Source organism: Sesamum indicum, linkage group LG1 (assembly GCF_000512975.1).
Source record: "Sesamum indicum cultivar Zhongzhi No. 13 linkage group LG1, S_indicum_v1.0, whole genome shotgun sequence".
Taxonomy (NCBI): Eukaryota; Viridiplantae; Streptophyta; class Magnoliopsida; order Lamiales; family Pedaliaceae; genus Sesamum; species Sesamum indicum.
In genome coordinates, this window is record NC_026145.1 from 14,197,651 (window position 1) to 14,217,345 (window position 19,695).

Below are 19,695 nucleotides of genomic sequence, written 5' to 3' on the forward strand. Positions count from 1 at the left end.
TACAAATAAAATTTGTATGATTTGAGAAATTAGATTTAGTATCCTAATATTTTTTTATTTAATAAAAATTTATTACAGGTAAATTAAATTTTTGTATTTAGTAAAAAAAATATATGCTTGACGTGTAATAAATCAATTGGAGTAAATATAATTTTTTATTTTTATTTTTTTGTTAATTTAAAAAAAATCAATTAATTTTAATTAACAGAATAATTTATTTATTAAATGAAAAGAAGAGTTAAACAAGTGATATATATAATTTTTTTATTTTTACTTTTTTGGGAAGAAAGATAAAATAAAAAAAAGAGTTTGTTCAACATTAAAGATGATCAATATAAAGCAAAAGATTTAATCAAGTCTTAACAGGCTTTTGAAGCTACTGCTATTAATAAGTTGAGCACAGTTTTACTTCTCTTTTCCACAAGTGGAAGACAAGAGCCGACACAACCATTCTCCGTTTTGCTGTTGCTACCAAATCTGCTTTTTTCTGAGCAGTTAGCCGCCGGATTCCCGTCTCTGATTACTCCTAAATTTCTGGGTGTATTGTCTTCACTATGACGAGTTTTACCGAACTTGTTTCAGCGCCGATGATATTTTCAATCGGAACTCTGGTTTTTCACCCACTGTTAACAAACCCTTTGCGTTTTACCACTTATTTGAAGGTAGATTGTAATGGTAAGTTTCTCTTTCGCCATATTTTGATCATTATCACACAATTTTCAGTGACTTCCACGTTTGTATCTGGGCCTGCAACTCGCAAAATGTTTTGTAATTATGTCTGCGCTGTCATGCTGTTAATCTGTTTCTTTTTGAACGGAGTCCGATCCGAGAGTGAGAGATTTTTGAAGTTTCTGGTCGATATATTTTGCCTAAAGGGTCCAATTGGAATTGCCTGATAAGCCGTTGATTTTTATCTGTGTTTCTGAATTCGGTGAAAGGACATGTTAACTAATTAATTGCTGCGGAATAGTTCTGAATTTTCCTGATGCTAATGAGAGTTCGAGCGTATGACAATGACTAAAAATGTTTGTCATTTGTCTTTTGGTAAAAATTTGGTTTTGATATTTCCTCCGCGTAATTCTTTCTTTGATTCCTGTTGTCTTGATTATAATGTAAATATATGACTGGGGTTAATATACTACTAATGTTTTCATGAACGTCCCTTAGTCTTAATTGATCTAAGCTACTTAATTTAGTCACAGCAGTTGTCGAATCTAACTTATTTCTCGAAAGTGTTAATGGATGAATATGAATTCCTTAAATCGATTCCTTAGTGGGTTTGAGAAAATGCTGCATTTGGATTGATTTAGAGGTACCCAGAACCGGATTTTGCTTCAGAATGAAAATTTTAAATTGGCTGTGGATCTATTTGTCTCAGACATTGAAAATTGAATGGCTCTCATCACTTTAAATGTTTAAATGAGATGGTCATTCAACAAAGTATATGAGCCAGGAGTTTCACAAAACGAATACAGCTTACATGTCGCGCCGGTGTGTGCGTGTGTGTTGGAGATGTTAAATATCAAACGTGCTTCCTCTTTAACCGTTTAAATTTTTGGATGAGTTGGGGTTGCTCAATGCTATTTTTATGCATATTTGATGGAAAGAATTATATTGGGTTGTAGCCTGAATTTCAAGGTATTCTACTTGAATTATTCAAGAAAATGCCTAATCAAGACTGACGTTAAATCTATAGGGTAATTGGAGAAATTTCATTAATTATATGTGTTAATTTGTGTGTGATGTTAATTATGCGTGTAAACTTGTTCATGAAGGGTTCACCCTTGAAGCACATGGAGTCCCTGAATCTTTTTCAAACTGTGCGTTGCCAAAAGAGCTTGATGCTGGAGAACTGAAAATTCTTCGAACAGCTTGCACAAAGAGTGGTTGACTACTCTGTATTAAGAACTTGGTTACTAGTATTGGAGCTTAAACGATTAGAGAATGAGTTTCACAAGAAGAGTTGACGACTTTCTGGATAAGCCTTTAGAAGGGATAGGACCTGGTGGAGGTTTGGCCAGTGAGAAAGGTCAGAAGGAGAAAAGTGAAGGCAAAGGCTACTGCATCCCTGGGTGAATTAGGGTCAAACAGCGGTAAGTTATCTTTTCTTGTTAGTATTATTAACCTTTATTGCAATATACAGGAGCTCGTCACTGTCTAAATTAAGTATATAAGGATGTTTTTCTTGTGATTTGAGAGTTTTCTGCTAAATTCAGTATTTTTCAGGCTTTGGAATTGGATTCTTCCTGCTAAATATCATAGTAAACTAATTTACCTACTCTAATTGCTGGAGCAGAAAGGTGAATGGTGTGCTGAGTCCAGCTTCCTATTGAACTCTTCAGAAAATGTTTTTGTGATATCTTAATCCAGTTTGATTTCCTTAAGGCACCATCTCCTTGCTACTTAAAATTTCTTCAGTCTTTTTGCCAGCTCCATAATGCAACTTACACTAGATGTGCGGTCTTATGCTTGGAAATTTTTATATCAGGACTATTGTCAAACTTCAGAGCAGAGGAAATTATGACATATTAGACCTGTCATCAACCAAAAATTCATTTGATCTTTATGGTTGCTGCAGACATCCGATTCCCTATAGATATAACTTTGGATCAGCTATCATTATCATTCTCTTTCCTCCTTTCCGGAGGCACCATGTGGTGCAAGGAAAGACTTCGGAAAATGGTTAATTTGCCCCCCTGTGCTGGGTGAACTACGAAATGTCAGTTTTACCTGCATTGATAAAACATTGAACTTGAATGAAAGAAAACTATAACTTAAGAGGTGGTGGTATGGCATGTAAAGATGTCAAATTACCAGTACATTTTTCTATTAGCATTTTCTAACTTGTAAAGAAAGTCTAATCTTGCTCAGTTTAAGAGTAATTTGCTAATTCATCTCAATCACTCCTTATTTGTGTTGACCATTTATCTCACTGCAACTTTGTGTCAAGGTCTGATCTAAAGGGTTATGTATTTCTAGTGAACTGGATATTGTTCATTAAGTAATGTTTTCTGCTGTGAATTTCATTTCAGAACAATCAGCTAGTCAATATGGACATTTGCTATTTGTTTGGCAAAAAGTACAGGAGGTTTAAGTAATATGCTACTGCATTCCTATTCCACTGCTAAATGAAAATGATACAAATGTTCTATTATTATAAAGGGATAATTACACTCTCCTCCCTGAGGTCTGGTGTAATTGACTCCATGTAGTTTGAGAAATTACATATAACACCCTGAGGTTTGCTTCCGTCTAACAAATAAGTTTGTTCATTAGTTAAAATTCACTGAATTTGTTGATATTAACAAAAAATTCAGAAAAAAATCTATATTTACCCCTATTACCTTATTATTGACTTATTGCATGTCAAATATTTTTTTATGACCAAATTATCCTCATACGCATGTGATGAGGTATATCTTCACCATTATAAGGGTAATTTAGTCAGAAAAAATTGTACAATAGATAGAAGCAAACCTTAGGGGTGCGAGATGTAATTTCCCAAACCACAGGGGATCGACGCATAATTATAGCAAACCGCAAGGGAGGGGATTCTAATTATCCATGTTATAAACTTATGGAACTTCTGATAGTAATTTAGGTGACCATTTATGACCAAGCAGAAATGAGTCAGTAATCAGTTTGTAAATGATATGAAAATTGATAGCTGGTTGAACAAAATTTGTCTGTCTTTGTTTATGGTATTTCCTCGCAATTGAAATGACAAGTTCATGTCTGTCTAGGATCATCCAATTGCCCAGAGGTGTACAAAAGAATTTGCTTGAAAGTCCACATATAATAATCCCATCTCGTGATGTAAAACAGTGTTGCAAATCATCCTTCAGGTCTCTCTTACCCCATTGTATACTGAAACAGATCTACCTGCTATTCTGAGATACCATAAGCTTAGAGATTATAAGTTTGCATGCATATTCGAATTTGCATAAAATTAAGGATTTGGACACATTGTTCCTTGTTTAGTCATTTCAGCAAACATCTATATTATTTAGGTGTTGATATGAGAGGAGTACTTATTAAGGATGATTGTCATAGATTTTGTCATTACCCATCAATAGCAAAATATCCTCGTGCATTAAATTTTTATACTAGAAAAGGAATCGGTATAAATCACTGAATAGGACTCACCTAAGTTTGCAAAAGCATTTTGGGAAAATCTTTATTTTCATGTTCTTTTATTCAACTTTTAAGGTAAGTAATTATTGCATTTTTCTCTACAGACTTGTATATCATGGTTTATTGATATTCTCTCTTGGATGCGTAGTGGAATAAGAATATATTTCAAAATTAAGTTTTCCTTTTTTGTCCTCCGACCTTCTGGTGTAGATGATAAATTTAATTTGGTCACTCATCAATATAAAGTTCCTTTATATTATAGGATTGCTTAAAATTCGTATCTCGAGGCACTTTTCAAATTTCATTTCATGCATGTATGCCAGGTGTATTCCGGTAGGTGAATGGTTGTGAATTAGGTGTTGCTACGACCAATTTAAGAAAGATTCTTGATATCTGTTATCAAATTACAATGTGCATTGAATACGACCTCTTCTTGTTTTCAAAATGCCCTTCTATTGCTTCGTCTGGGATTTAAACAATTTTATCCCAGTAATTTTAGAGTAGATTTTTTTCCTGTATCATCTTGTGGTCTGGATCTCTGCTTCGCTTCCTCTTGCCATTTCTTCAGTGAGTCTGACCTATATATTAGGAGAGAGAGCTTATAAGCTAAGCAATCATTTCTTCTTTTTGTGGGAGCAGTGGGCAGAAACTTCGACATCGGAGACTTGCGCCTGGGAAGTTTTATAATTAAGTAGGCCTACATGTTTTTCAGTAAATTTTAGGTTTTCTGATATCTCATTCATTTACATTGAAATTATTACCTTGAAATTGCTTTTTTCAGAATCAATTGTACAAATTATGATTTAGGGGTTCCGTCTCTCACCTTTTCTTTTTGATATATTTTTGACATGATATAAAGTAAGTTCTTTATCTGGAATAGACTTTTAGTTTTGATTAGTAATGTGTTTGGAATGAGTCTTAATTTCTTTATTAGAAACTAAATTATTTTATAAGAGCAATTCTTGGATGTAAAAACTACCTCACTTGAACCATTTTTGAATTGAGATCTACTAATTGCGTTGTTTTTTCCTTTTTGGTACTAATTTGAAGGTTTTCTGAAATATATGTGAGGACACTAGAGATCCTTACAAACAGGAAAACTGCTTCAATTCTTATCACATCATTTTTATAATTTTATATAAGTTGTGGATTTATCAGAGAGAATTAGAATATTAACATTTGCAGTAGAAAATTTTATGTTACTCACTTATTATTTCTGCATCTTTTGTTTTTATAACTCTAAAGTTTAGTCTGAGATGAGCATATGGCTGTAAATGCATTTTCTTGTGTCTTGTGGAGGGTAGAATTGTGAATTTTAGTTGTTTTCATTTAAGGTTGTTGCCATGGCTGGTTCAAGAGGAGGTAAACACTCAAAGAGCAAAGGAAAAACTAAGTCAAAGAAGTCTGATGCAATCAACAAGAAGCCTGAAGCATTCAGTTCTAGTCTTGATTTGGCTCAAATGTCGAACAAGAATCATGGTGGACTGCAGGATTCCAAGGACAAGAATCCTCAGCCAAATGTAAGTTCTGCATCAAACACAAACAGGTTCAAATATACAGAAGATGAGCTGGAGGAATTTCTTTATTCCAAGCTTGAAGTGTTATATAATGAAGCCAGAGATTGGCTGTTGAAATTAGGATATTGTATGCCAGAAGTAGAAAAGGCATTCCTAAGTGCTGGGTACATTCATGGTCCAATGGATCTTCTGAACAACATTTTGGCAAATACAATTGCTTTCCTTGAAAAAAAGTTTGAGCCAAAAATGGAACCTTTCAACGACATGGATGAGTTATATGAGTCCGTGCACGAAACTCTGGTAGATTCTGTCATGGAAATGCACCTGGGCATGCGAAGGTCCGATGCCATCTGGCATCTTTTAATCAGGAACTGGGGTCATGTTCCATCAACCACCATAACTTCTCATCTGCAGAGTGGGAATCAGAATATGAATAGCATGTTGGTTCATGGGTCTTCTGGCAGTAGTAGTCACAATAAAAATGAAGATGCTGGTGCGCTTGGTTCATCTTCTGTTTCCAAGAAAGTTACATCTGAATCGGATACTGGTTCATCACTGAACAAGGTTGGGATCTTGGAAAGGATCAATCTGACACCAGCATTTGCATCTCATTTTAGACGGGATGTCATTTTCCTTATGGCTGCTGTACAGAGAGAAATTGGGGGGCAGGCTGTTCCAACTGCCAGTGAAAAACCAATAGAAATTTCTGATATTTTGAGTCCTGAGTTCCTTACATCCATAACAGACTGCACCTATGAGGTTTGTTCTGATGATCCAAGAACTGCTGTGATAGCTGACCTGGTAAAAAGTATCAGGGACCTTCAGGAAGAAGTGAAAGGGCAAAAGGAATGGGCTCACCGGAAAGTGGTAGATTCCGCGAAAAGGTTAAGTAAAGATTTGCTGGAACTTAAGATGTTAAGGATGGAGAAATTGGATAAGGAAAAAAGGAAAAATGACAAAATCCATGCTGAAAAGTCATGCGTATTGAGGCTTATGGAGACAGAACAGTCCCTGCGAAAAGTGAATCTTGAAGTAAGCTTCATGACTGAGACTGTGAGAAGGCTGGAAACTAAAAATTCCCAAATTAGAGCAGATATTCAAGCACTTAAGTTGAACGCTTCAGAGTCTAACAGAGAGATGAAAGAAGTTCTGACGAGAGAAAGGAGATGCATGAAAAAGCTTGCTGATTTTGGGAAGCAGACCAGCATATTTCGATCACAGTGTGAGGAAGAGAAGCAGAGGCTGCTGCAGCTGGAACTAGAGTTGCTTGAAGTAGAGAAAGAAGCTGCAGAAGCTGAGGTGCGTCATTCCATTGAATCAGATATAATAATTATCTATGCATTTCCAATGCTCCCTTATTGTTGCAATATAGTCCTTTTTGATGAATATATAGCTTTTCTGTAAACCTCATAAATGGTTCCTTGAGATTGTTTTTAGAATCATTTTAGCCTCTCACCTTCATTTCCTAACTTTATCATCCCTAAAGTTTGTATTTTATTTCATTCCAATCCCTTAGTCAACTTTTCTGCAGAAAAAGGCACCGAAATTAGAACGAGTGAACCACATATGCTATTATTTCAGGAGTAACTAGGTATACCTTGTTAGAACAAAGATGAATCTTTTTTTCACATACACTTGTATTTAGAAAGGTTTATAGTCGCTTATTTACCTATAAAAATATGGCATGTGCAAGTCCCATGACCGGATTTCCGTGAATTATTTAGCGGAAAGTTGACTAAGGGACCGGATAACGTGAGGAAATGAAGATGAGAGACTAAGGTGATTCTAACAAAAAGTTTAAGGGACCATTTATAACATTTACTCAATAGCTCTTACTCACTGGACATAAATAAAATTTCCCTTGATTTTTAATGCACAAACACCTCTAGGGTAATTCATCTTTTCCTCCCATCCGCAATGCAGTGTGATATTTGTTTTCTCTATCAAGGGCATGCTACATTATCGTATATGACTATATGGTAACATTTTCGCTCTAGGTTTTCATTTTTATATAAATCTATTGCTATTGTTGAAGTGAACTTATCAGAAAATGAGATAGTCGTCACCATATCAGTCTCGATGTGGACTTTGGCATTACATGACCTCATAAACATGGATGCCTTAGTATATCTTTGCTTATAAGAGAAACCTTTAGCGAAAGGGAGAAGAAGGATTCATACTTCTAAACCTTTCTTCCTTAAACTGCTGTATGGAATTAAGCACTTAAGAACCCTTTTAGTTTCTCTCCGTTATCAGCCAAAAGAAAAACACAATTTGACTAACTTCTATGTCATGCAGTGAGGATTTAAGATCATAAAATTTTCATGTTCTTTTGGCTTTATCAGCTTGCTCTGTGGAATTCTGTAGCATTCTCTCTGACACTAATAGATTGTAAACTGAATCAGTTTGGCTGAAAGTTTACGCATTTTGAGAGTCTCTTAACCTTTTTCAGTTGAGAGGTAGGTTCTGAGGACTGTTGGGCGACTTGTTAGTTGGGCAACCTTAACAAGTCGCCTGGAAATTTTGTTTGTATCTTCAGGAGTGGGATGCATCTAAATTTTACTGTTAAGCGATTGTGAGACTGTTTGTGGGCTAAGGGTCTTTTCTGGATTGATACCATAACTTCATATTAGTTATTCTACGAATGTCCCAGTATGCATCAGAATATTATCCTATTTGATTGTCATACTTTCTTCGTTTGTCTTAAAATGTTTAGAAAAAGATGCTAATGTTGTCATTAATAGATTTCAAATAGCATTCATACCTATGCCAAGTCCAGTATTATTGGATCGGATATCTTTATCCATACAATATTTGAATTTTGTGTAAGTTTCTGATCTTATGCTGATATAGCTTGACCCAGAAGTATATTCTGAGATATTAATTCCAAGTCCAGTTTAGAGTGGCTCTCCTTGATTTTTACGCACCAGCATGTGCATGTGTGCACCATCTGATAGAACAACACATAAAATTTCAATGTACTTCATAGAGCACTTTTACAGATTTGATTGTGTGTGATTTCTTTTACTTACATTCTTACAGAAATACTGTATCCTATTTAATAATATTTCTCTTACACAGCCTTCCTTCTGTCTAAATTTGCTGGTGAATTCTGAAGAATATGCTTTACTAGATTCATAGATTCTGTATAGTTTGATATTTCATATTTTATTTAAGCATGCAATGAATGGATGATTCTCCATGAAATTTCATTTGAATCATTTAGCCATGAAGGATCATTAATTGGATTTTTGTATATCCATGGTCAATCCATTTTGCATAGAAGAGCCCCAGTTCTGTAAGTATGAGATTTTGTCATTGTATTAATGAGACATGCGATTGGGCATATAATTAAAGCTTTGAGATAGACTCTTTAATTATTTTCCTCTTAGATGTCAGATTTAATTCCACTATACGATATATCATTGTTTGATACTAATCTCATGATCTTCCATTGCACTTCGTTGCTCGGAAACCTAAAGAAAACTTCCTTCTGAGCATAGTTTTCCCTCATATGCTCTTTTTGGAGAACTTGCCTTGATTAGAACTTTTGATACGATTGATATTTGAATAACTGTATGCATAAAAATTGCGTTTCATAACTATGCATCCTTCCCGGGACTGCAAGATTATGTTAGATTCAAATTTATTATCATAAGCCTTTGCATGAAAACTTTGTTAAGTAAGCCTCTATTTTAGGTGGAGAAAATGCACTAAAATTGTAGAAGAGGTTATTTCCCTCATAAGACCTCATTTTTCTATCAATGCTAGGTAATTGTCGCTAGGGAGCACCAAATTTATATTAAGAATCACTGAGTTATTATATTGCTTGATTTCTCAAGAAAGATGATTGAGTCAAAAACCGTTTCCAATCATCTTGGTTGTGTTAAGGTGTATGCACGAAAATTGATAGAAAAATATGTAGGAACAAGCAAAGATTTCTTGCAGAAAAGGATTGTGCTCATCAAAGGAAATGTAGCCCCATTTAGTTTCTCCAAGCAAGGTCCTATTCAGTTTCTGTTTATATTGAAGAAGTGATAGTGACCTGGCACGGCAAAGCACTCTCTGAGGGCTTTGACATTTGCCCTAGGTATGTTAGGAGAATTCAGGAAACGATGTTTTGAAAGGTGTCATATGATAAGGCGCATGCCCATGAATTTTCACATTCTATATTTTTGAAAATGAAAAATAATGTTTAGAATTTAAACAAAAACAAAACAACATAGAGTAGTAGGAAAAGATTGTAATATAAAAGTAGAGTGTAAAAGGCACAACATACTATGAATAAGAAGAAACTATATTAATATAATCTTATATAAAAAGAATAGCAAAAATATCTTCTTTACATCAGACCATGTGAAGGAATAATTCTTTCATGAGGAACTATACAAAATAAATTGGAGCTTTTTATTATCTTTAAGCAAAATAAAAACTTGGCAATTTACAGCTAAAAGATAATATATATATATATACATATAACAACCTATAGATAAACAATAGCCTAAAAGAGAGTATATTCTTTCTGAATCCAGAGAAAGCTCAAGAACAGCTATGGACAAACAAATTAAAGATTACAAGAGAATAGAAGCAAGAAATTCTTTAATAAAGTTCCATTTTTAATAATATCTAATTGCCTTGGCTTAGTGCATAGTACTTGAATTTGACATAGTTTATGACAAATTTATATGATTTAGCCCTTCTAATTTTGGAGATTCCTAGACATATGCTTAGTGGCTTAAGGCTAGGGTGCGCATGCCCAGTGCTGGGCTCTGACCACTAGGGCAGTTGGGCGTAGGCTGCAGAGGACAATCACTTAGGTGTTGCCTTGGGTGTGCTCCTAAGCTCCTTCTAGAACATTGGACTTGAACAACTTATTGGCAAGTTCAGCACAATAGCTATTACAACAAAAATTAATGTAGTTAAAGTGTTCAAACAAGAAGTTTGATTTTCTTGTCACTACTTCTCCTTAGTCCTTCTCATGGCCGGTAGACACATTATTATAGTGGTGTGACCGTTAATTGAATGTAGCGTCTAATATTGCAACAAAGGCAAAAAATCAAATATGCATTTTAACTTTTCTCATTCTCAACTTTTAGAAATCATATTCCTCATTATAGTTAGGGAATAATTTCCCTTTAACAATTTAATATAATTAATTGCCCATATTGTTGAGATCATTACTTCTTCCCTTCATCTCCCACCATAATGGCCAAACATTTTTGGGCCAAAAGACCAAATTTATCATTCCTTTTCTCTAACCTTGCCTATTCATCTCATTTTTATAACCTAGTTGAAGAGGTTCAACTTTAGGTGCAAGCTTCTTGACTCATCCAACCTAATCTATGATATCCGCGCTCAACTTTCTCTTTAGAGAAGAATTTGAGAGATACATTTGAGACCTAGGCCGCAAAGCCTCATGTTAAACACCTATCCAATCAATTTTCACCCTATTTAATTTCTCCCCGTGATGCATTTTCATGGACATGGCGACACGGACACGATAGTCGATACAACACAAACACAACACAAAAATTTGAAAAATATTGGATACGACACAGAACTGACCCTGCTATATAATATATATTCTCATAAAATTAAAATACGCAATATGACAAATATCAAAATGTATAACACCATGAAGGGAAGATCGAAATTCAAGATTATGATAGGACATAAAACTAGCATGTTTTGTATCTAAGTTCTTAATCAAAATATATATGACTTAGAAAATATACATAATAAGTTCGTCTTAAAAAGTTAATAACTATAAATCTTTAATTAACCTATGCAATGAAAAATTTCTAGTCATCCAAATTAGTTAATTCATCACGACCATTTCGAGATTTTTCAGGAACTTCATCCACAAATAAAACATACTCCAATTCTGGTCATCAAGCGAGAGATCTACATTGATGGAAAAGAGATTGACTGAAAGAGAGATGCGGAACAAACATTGAAGAAATTAGAAAGGAGAGAGAGAGAAAGAAGAGAGGAAGCTAAGAAGTTCACATTCATAGATTTCTTTTCTATGTTGTATCTTAGCCACAAAACTTTTTTAAATTAAAAAAAAAATCAAATCTGTCCTCAAACATGTCCGAGACGCCGTTTGGCATGTTCACACATCGCGTCTTGTTTTATTATATATTTTGGGGCACGCAACTGCCGTGTCCGACATGATTTGGATGTCCATGTCCGACGCGTGTCTGACATCGCACGGGGTGATTTTTGGAAGTGTGTGTGCATTATAGAACTCTAGAAAACCACTTGAGAGTTATGCATATGCATAGAGGAGTTTTGTCCTTCAATGAAAATTTTGTACTGAAAACAGCTGAACTAATGAATTTGTTCCCTTGGTTAAGCTAAGTTGGTGCATCTTTTGTTGCCGAAATTATTGTCTTTGCCTATTTTGCACTTCCCTTTTATATAGGACCTGTGTAGTCAATGGCACGCGCCTGGGCGCCATTCAGGTGTTTCCGAGGCGCGCGCGAGTGAAGAAGTGCCTGGGCAGCCTGGGCCCATCAATTAATAAAAAAAAAACCCTAATAATTAAGGGAATTCCAGCAGAAATAAATAATCCGCTCTGCATGCATGAGTAACCTGTTCATTCCTGCCTCTTCTTTGTTCTGTTCTTCTGCGGCTGCCTCTTCTTCTTCGACTTATTTTTTGATAAACTATTTAGGATTCATTTGAATCTTTAGGACTTTTGCTATCCTTCAATGGTTCAACAATGGTCGTTCTAATTATATCAAATTTTGTTATGTGGAATTTGTTGTTTTATATGTTTTATTTAACTCCTTATACATTAATCTAGTCAAAATAATACTACTTTTATAAATATATAGATTATTTCTTATATTTGCACCATCCTTCGAAAAAGCGCGCGCCACGCCGTGGGCCATGCGCCATGGCTCAAGGAGCCCTTGGCGCCATTGTGCGTCGTGCGCCATTGACTACTATGTATAGGACTTTCAACTGCTTTTGTTCCTAAGAGCTTCATTGTGAAGGAAAAGGTACGTGAGTAATGGCTGAGGCTTCAGTTGTAGTTCAATCTCTATCTAGTGCTTGCAGTTGGATTCATCAACTTGGAGGCATGCTACCGCCTTAAGGCGCTCTATATTATGCTAAAATTACACTTTAACCTTTTCAAAATCCTGAGTTTCTGAATTTATTTTAATATGAACGCAGTGGAATGAGAAGTAAGGCTTGGAGAAGAGCTAGATAGAAGTAGCGATGGTGAAAGTGGTTTTGGAAGAGCAATACATTGAAATAAATCAAAAGCTGGATTCAAAATGAATTAAAGGAAAAAGAGGAGGCAGGTGTGTGGCTGTGGACTGGGTGGATGGAGTCTAATAGGGATGGTGAATGGGGAAGGAAATAATAAAAGATGGAAGAAGGAAAAGAGATGGGTAAATTGCACTGGAGTGATGGGGTGGAAAATCGGTGTACTAGGGTTTGGTAGACCGTATCATGTTTTATTTCTTACTATATTTTTCGGGTTTGTAAAAGGTTATTTTTGTTACCATTAAGGGTCGAACCCTGACAAAGTGTATGAAATTGTAAACCACATACCATACATCCATCCTTTTGAACATTGCAAATTGTAGATAAATATATCAATATGTATACAATAATGATTAGTTCATGACACGTTCTAAGCTACCCCACTCGCAAAATCTTTGATTTTGCCACTCTTACGCTCCCGTTCTTATTCTCGCTTTATGTGGCTTGGGAAGGTAGAAAGTGTACGCAAAGAGTGGCTGGTGAACGTGGTGAGGATGTGGTGGTGGGATAAATGCAGGATTGATAAACTAGTAATCAGATAATTTAGTAATATATCTTATGTTTACTTTTTTGGATTGACATGTAGATTTAAAGGTGATATAAGATTAACTGCTGTTTTCGATTGGATAAATGTTATATGCAAATTTCCCTTTGTGTCTCTAACACTATTATTTGCATACCAATTATGTGGGTTTTCCGATTTGCTTGTACCATAATTTTTGGACTGGCTGGAATCCAGTAGGTGCGACTTGGCTAGCTTGATGTTTATGCTGGACCTATCACAATCCTACAATACGTGACTATTTCTAGTAAACAGGTTACTGCGCTGGGTTCGGCACTATCCAGCCAAAACTAGTAAGTGAGGCTTAAGACATTAAATTCAACTGATAGAGTTGTATGAACCAAAAACTAATTCCCAGAATGGGAGCAGAATAGACAACATGACGGCTTCTCTTTAGAACTTTTCTCCCATTTATCACTATTGCCAGCCAAGGAAAAAATGGCCTATGCCAAATAAGCATCGTCTTGTCCACACCCATCCTCTACTTGGGTCTGTGTCATCTTCACAACCAACCTCCTTCTTATCTGCCTTCAAATACACTGAAGGTTGTTCAATCATTTTTCACTTTATCCACCTTCATATCTTTTGGTCCCAATTCATGCAAATCTGTTTCTCGTCTTTGCTTTTCCTCCTTTTCTTCTTATGTAAAGTTGAGATACTATCTGTGTCACCCTATGATATCTATGCGTTATCCGGAAATACTGACTTTGCACTTGGATTTGCTATTTGATTATTTGTCAAATTTAATATGCATCTCAGAATAATAAAACTGATATTGATAAGATAGTCTGCAGGAACTTCTAGTCAACAATTTGTTTCCCTAAAGATATTCAACATTTTTCTCTTATCAGAATTTCCTACTTATGACCATAATCTGGGCATTAACATTAATTGTTTTTTGGATTGAGGTTGAATTATTAATTGAAGTTTATGTTAATTGAACAATAGAAGTATAACTCCACTGATATTTTCTTACCTACAAAGATGTAGAACCTCTATGTCTTTACCTAACTTAGCCATTATGTTGTCTTTTTTCTTAAGTTTCATCTCCTGTAAGAAATTTTGTTCTCTGGCTTTCATAGGATAAAATCATAAAAGTAAAAGTATTTAATGCAAAAGGAATTGGGTATAGAACATCATTTATTGCTAAATGGCGTGTTTCCATATTATTCATTTTGGATCCTGAATTTGTCAAATTTTATGATACTGACGAACTTTGTCAATCAACGTGAATGGTGAAGGTCGAAACATCTTGTTTACAACTTATTGATGACCAAATCAAATTGGAATAGGCTGCATATTGAAGGATGCTTGATAAGTTTACTTCTTGCTGTAATTTCCATTTGTGATTTCTTTGTTTTGATACTGGTAGCTTGATGGAATTTTTATATACAGGCATGATGATGCCCAACAGACTCCTATGTATGATTGGGGAAGACTAAACCTTTTCTTTTCCTCCCTGGTTTTACTAGCAGATGAAATGGAAGCAGGAAATTAAGGAAAAAGAGCATATGGTTGCCGTGCTGGCTGAAGAAACTAGAAAGGTGCAGATTCATAAAGCTGAGTCAAGAGCCCAGTTGTTAAAGCTGCGCAAGAAAGTGGAGATAGACAGTCGGCTAGCAAGGGATGACCGTAAAAGACTTGAAGATGAGCTCTCTCGTCTCCGCATGTCTTGTCAAATGCCAGATATGTTACTGGAGGATGACAGTTTCTGGAGCAACATCACTGAAGCAACGGCATCATCATCTACTGCTCCATATGGATCTTCTCAAGAAACCTCCAGGCACTGGAACTGCATGCTTTGCTTGCAGAATGAAGTGTCTGTGGTGTTCTTACCTTGCACACACCAAGTCATTTGTTTTCCTTGTTATGAAAGGAACTTCAAAACAGTGGGTGGCCTGTGTCCATATTGTCAGGTAAAAATTGAAGAGAGCATCAGAGTTTATGGTCCAAGCTCCTAAATTTGTCTAGCATTGCAGGTAAGAAACAAATTCCTGGTCTTTCCGTTCATCATTTTGGATATGTTAGCATCTGTTGACAAAATACTTGATCTTGTTAACAACTTTTTGACATTATAGAGATTAGACTCGACCTTTCCATTCAATTTGTCTGATGATCTACGTTCCTTGTGGATTCTTAGAATGTGTTGGTCGTAGCACGAGCATTTATTCATCAGTTTTTATACTAACGAGTCATCTTCTGGATTATGTTTATCCGCATAGTTTATCACGTGCAGGAGACGAAACAAGGATGCTAGTTGATGTTTCAGATTAGATGGTGAGGATGCTGGAAAAGATGAGGTGGAACGAATATGTCCTCACGTGGTACCGTTCCTTATGTGGAAAGCTATGTAACGGTGTTTGTGTTAAAGGATCCTTTAGGAAAACTGTGTGTTCAGTTCATGGGGATTGTTGTTTAATCTGTTAAAAAGACCTCAGACGTCTTAACTTTGTTTGGTTATTTCTGCTGTTAGTGTGTGGATTGTAATGAATTATGACTTGATGTGGTGACTTCTTTGAAAAACTGCATAAGGTTTTATGGGTCTCTGTTAGTATGTGAGTTTAGAACTTGGAACTCATGCATTCACCACTCAGGAGATCCACGTACTGGTCCGGCAGCTTAAAATTTCAGTTCTTGGTAGGCACCTTATGACTATGCCCTGTGGCTTTTGTGTTTTGTATTCATATTTTAAAACCCGAGACTATTAACTATTTTGTACTATCTTTGTGACCTCTAAGCTGCTTTACTATAAGGGCCTTCACCACCTCTAACCCTAAGTTAGTACCTATAAGAGTTTTAAACATAGAGAGTAAAAAGATTCAAAAAATTATTTAATTTTTATCAACTATTTATTAAAATATTCTCTCTTAGAAGTAGTGGTATGAAACCGCTAATTTTATATAGGATTAAATTATAAAAATTAATTTGAACAGGACTAAAAATATCACCCTTTTAAGTTACATGATTAAAATTATAATTTTTTCTTTTTTATATTAGTATATACGTGGATATAGATATGTTGGATATTATATATATTTATATATGAAATAATAATTTATTCTTAAATATCATCCTAAATCACAGGAAAAAAGTTGTGCCTTACATCAACCTCTGTAAGGGGTTTTTTGTCTTTTATTTTGAAAAATATAGGAGGTATTTTTTCTTTTCTTTTTTTAGACGATCTCCCATAAAATTTAGCATTGATAGGAGTGTATTTTGTGTTAATTTTAAATGATATTTGCTATCTTTTACAACTAAAATATTCCTAATTAAGTGTTATATTGTAGTATTAGTTTATAAGTGATGAATGTGGAAAAAAAAAAGAAGACATAAGTCAAAATCATAGTTCAAAAGAAAATGGTGAAGGAACACAGAAATTTCAAGCTTGGCAAGATCATTTCCAGGGCACAATCGGCTTCCAGAAAAAAAGGCAGGAAATGTCCTGCTTTTGGCAGTTGACATTTAGTATCAATATCAGCATATACGTTAAGTTCAAACTAGAATGCACGTAAAAGAAAAAGGGATGGTCTAGAACTCACATCCCCTCTTGAAGGATCAAACTTCTTTGGGTCAGTATATGTTTCAGGGTTGAAATGAACACTCCTAAGCCAGACCACAACTTTCCATCCCTTAGGAATGGTGTGACCTATTGCACACAAGATATTAACAACGTAAAAAACCAATTCATAGACGTACAAAGTCAAAGTACAGGTAAGGATAAACAAACTTCCAAGACCTAAGAACTGCAGCCTGCCACAAACTTTAACGTCTTTCTTTGCCTCTCTGAAGACCACCAGTGAGAACGTAATCACACGAAGTGTTTCATCGATTACCTGTCTAGTCATGTGAGTGTAAATTGATACAGTAGACTGAATAAGACTGAGATTGAGAACACTGCATACCTTAGACAGATATTTCATTTTGCGGATTTCGTTGAGTGTCAAACCTTTTTGATCAGGTGGTCTGTTTCTCACGATTTGCTCTGCCTGAAATGTTACAAAAGGCGATGGACATCAACCATTAAGAACTAATGGTCATTGCTACCTTAAATGGTGCACTAGTATAGAGGAGTAGATGGACTTAAAATGCCAATATACACCGTTCCATTACCTTGGCTCTTTTGAGCAAAAATCAGGATTCTTTTGTAGAAAAAGGGTTGCCCACATGGAGATGTGTCCTGATGATTCATGGCCAGCGTTCAGGTACATAACCAAAATATCGATGATCTCTTCGTCATTCAATTTTCTGCCATCCTTGTCTTCAGCATCAATAAGGGCATCCATCATGTCTTTCTTCACAGTCGGGGGATTTATCCTTCTCCATTCCCTTCTCTTAGTTACTAGGTTTGGAGAACTGCCACGGAGATTTTTACGTGCCTGGAATGACAATAGGTAACTGTTAGGACTTGAAATCATTAACTCCAAATCCATCAATCCAAACACAACCTAAAGAGAAAACAAGGTTAGCAAAGTAATTCAGACAATGCAGATACTTCATCATATTTCATCTACATCACACACAAACATCACCTTAAGCGCCTTATAATAAGCAAAGCCAGGTATATTGATTGCGATGGACCTGACTCCGTAATTCAGAGCAGTGTACTCCCGCTCCAAGGCCTCCTGGACTTGTTCGCTTTCCGTGCTCAAGAAAATATGCATAATTATCCTGAAAGTAAGCTTTCGGAGATCAGTTAAGAACTCTATTTGTCCCATTCCGGACCATTTTTCCAGAGCCGTCACGATATTATCTTCAATATATTTCATGTACACAGTTAATGCTTCATGTCCGTTCAGAAGGGCTGCCGTTAATTTGCGCAGCCATTTGTGCTCCTCATCGAAGATGCCGATAAACGAGTTCTTCCCAATAAGATTCACTGTGGAAGATGGCCAGCCAGGTTGGAAGTATTCATAGTCTGTTAAAACTTTTCGGCACGCTGCTGCTGTGGTGAAAATGATACTAGGATTGACAAACATATGTGCCTTGTATGCTCCAGCATGTCCAAATCTGCAACGTTGCGGGAAATCGTCATCATTTTCAATTTTCTTGTTTGTGTGTGTGATTATATCTATACAATATATAATTAATGAGCACCTTTTTTTCGTGTCATTTTTTGTCAATAACTTTATTAGGTAGTTAGCCTTTTTTTTTCCTCTTCAATTTTTAAGTTATCCCCATTTGTTTCTCTCTAAGTATCATGTATTATCCATTCTTCCACAAATATTTATTTTTTTTCCTATTATTTCTCTTAAATAATTTATTACTCATGTTATGTATTAAATATTTTATTAAATAAAAAAATGCTTTATCCATGCACAACGGGTGTCCCACACCACCCTAGTATATATAATTAGTAAATTTCCTTACGATGTGGGATGAAAGAATTCTGCATTACTAAGTATTTTGTAAGCTTATGATGTTATCTTTTATAATTTCTTTCGTTTCTTTATCGTCCAATCTCTCTCTCTCTATATATATATATACGCACAGAGACACATATAATAGTTGAGATCTACAGACAAAGAACGTGGGAAAAGAACTGAACTGGATATCACACGGAAACAAGAATAATGTGAAAGAAAAATGATGTTTTTGTTTAAATATAGGAGATGTAAGCTGAAATGTCATAGCAATAGAAAGGCTGAAAGGCACTAATTTTAGTCTTAAAAAACCAAAAAGAAAAAGGAACAAAAGGGCAGAACCTTGTACCATCACATTATCATATTCCGCTACAAGACAGTTACTTCCATGGTTATTATATGCAACAAAGAAAATGTATTCAGCCAAGAAATATGACAGCGGAAACAACAAAACAGGTCTGCACTCCCTTTAGTGTTAATTATTTGTGTGATGGATGCAAGTTTTATTCTGAATTATATACGTACGGTTTCTTAGGATTATGAAGAAAGGAATCTTTAAGGTATTGGTCGGAAACACCTTATATGCGTTGACTAATATTTATTTGAGGGTTATCTCCCCAGTTCCGACCTCTTACATGTCTAATATTACACAATATCAAAATTATGTTATATTTAGACTTATTGGATTTGTCCAGGCAAGAAAATATGGTTTCAGTACTGCTCTCTGTATCATTTACTGTTTACCGGTTCAAATCTCTATTGTAGTCTATTGCTGCATCTTATATCAAATTTAATATATGCATATCACGTATATAAAATTAAAATCCATGTCAATTATGGA

The 19,695-nt window shown here is 35.2% G+C and overlaps 1 protein-coding gene and 1 pseudogene across 4 annotated transcripts; one reads left to right on the forward strand and one right to left on the reverse strand.

Annotated features, from left to right (window-relative positions):
- LOC105167121 (MND1-interacting protein 1) lies at positions 379 to 16,226 on the forward strand. 4 transcript variants are annotated; one of them, XM_020695943.1, is made up of 5 exons: positions 379 to 675; positions 1,776 to 2,093; positions 5,469 to 6,950; positions 14,967 to 15,473; positions 15,717 to 16,226. In XM_020695943.1, the coding sequence occupies exons 3-4, from the start codon at positions 5,478 to 5,480 to the stop codon at positions 15,453 to 15,455; spliced, it is 1,962 nt and encodes a 653-aa protein (XP_020551602.1). In that variant the 5' UTR covers positions 379 to 675; positions 1,776 to 2,093; positions 5,469 to 5,477; the 3' UTR covers positions 15,456 to 15,473; positions 15,717 to 16,226. The 4 variants fall into 4 exon arrangements, with proteins under 4 accessions (XP_020551602.1, XP_011085015.1, XP_020551605.1 ...); XM_011086713.2 differs by having other exon boundaries at positions 15,731 to 16,226; XM_020695946.1 differs by having other exon boundaries at positions 14,970 to 15,473; positions 15,731 to 16,225.
- Positions 16,203 to 19,244, reverse strand: LOC105167984 (annotated as a pseudogene).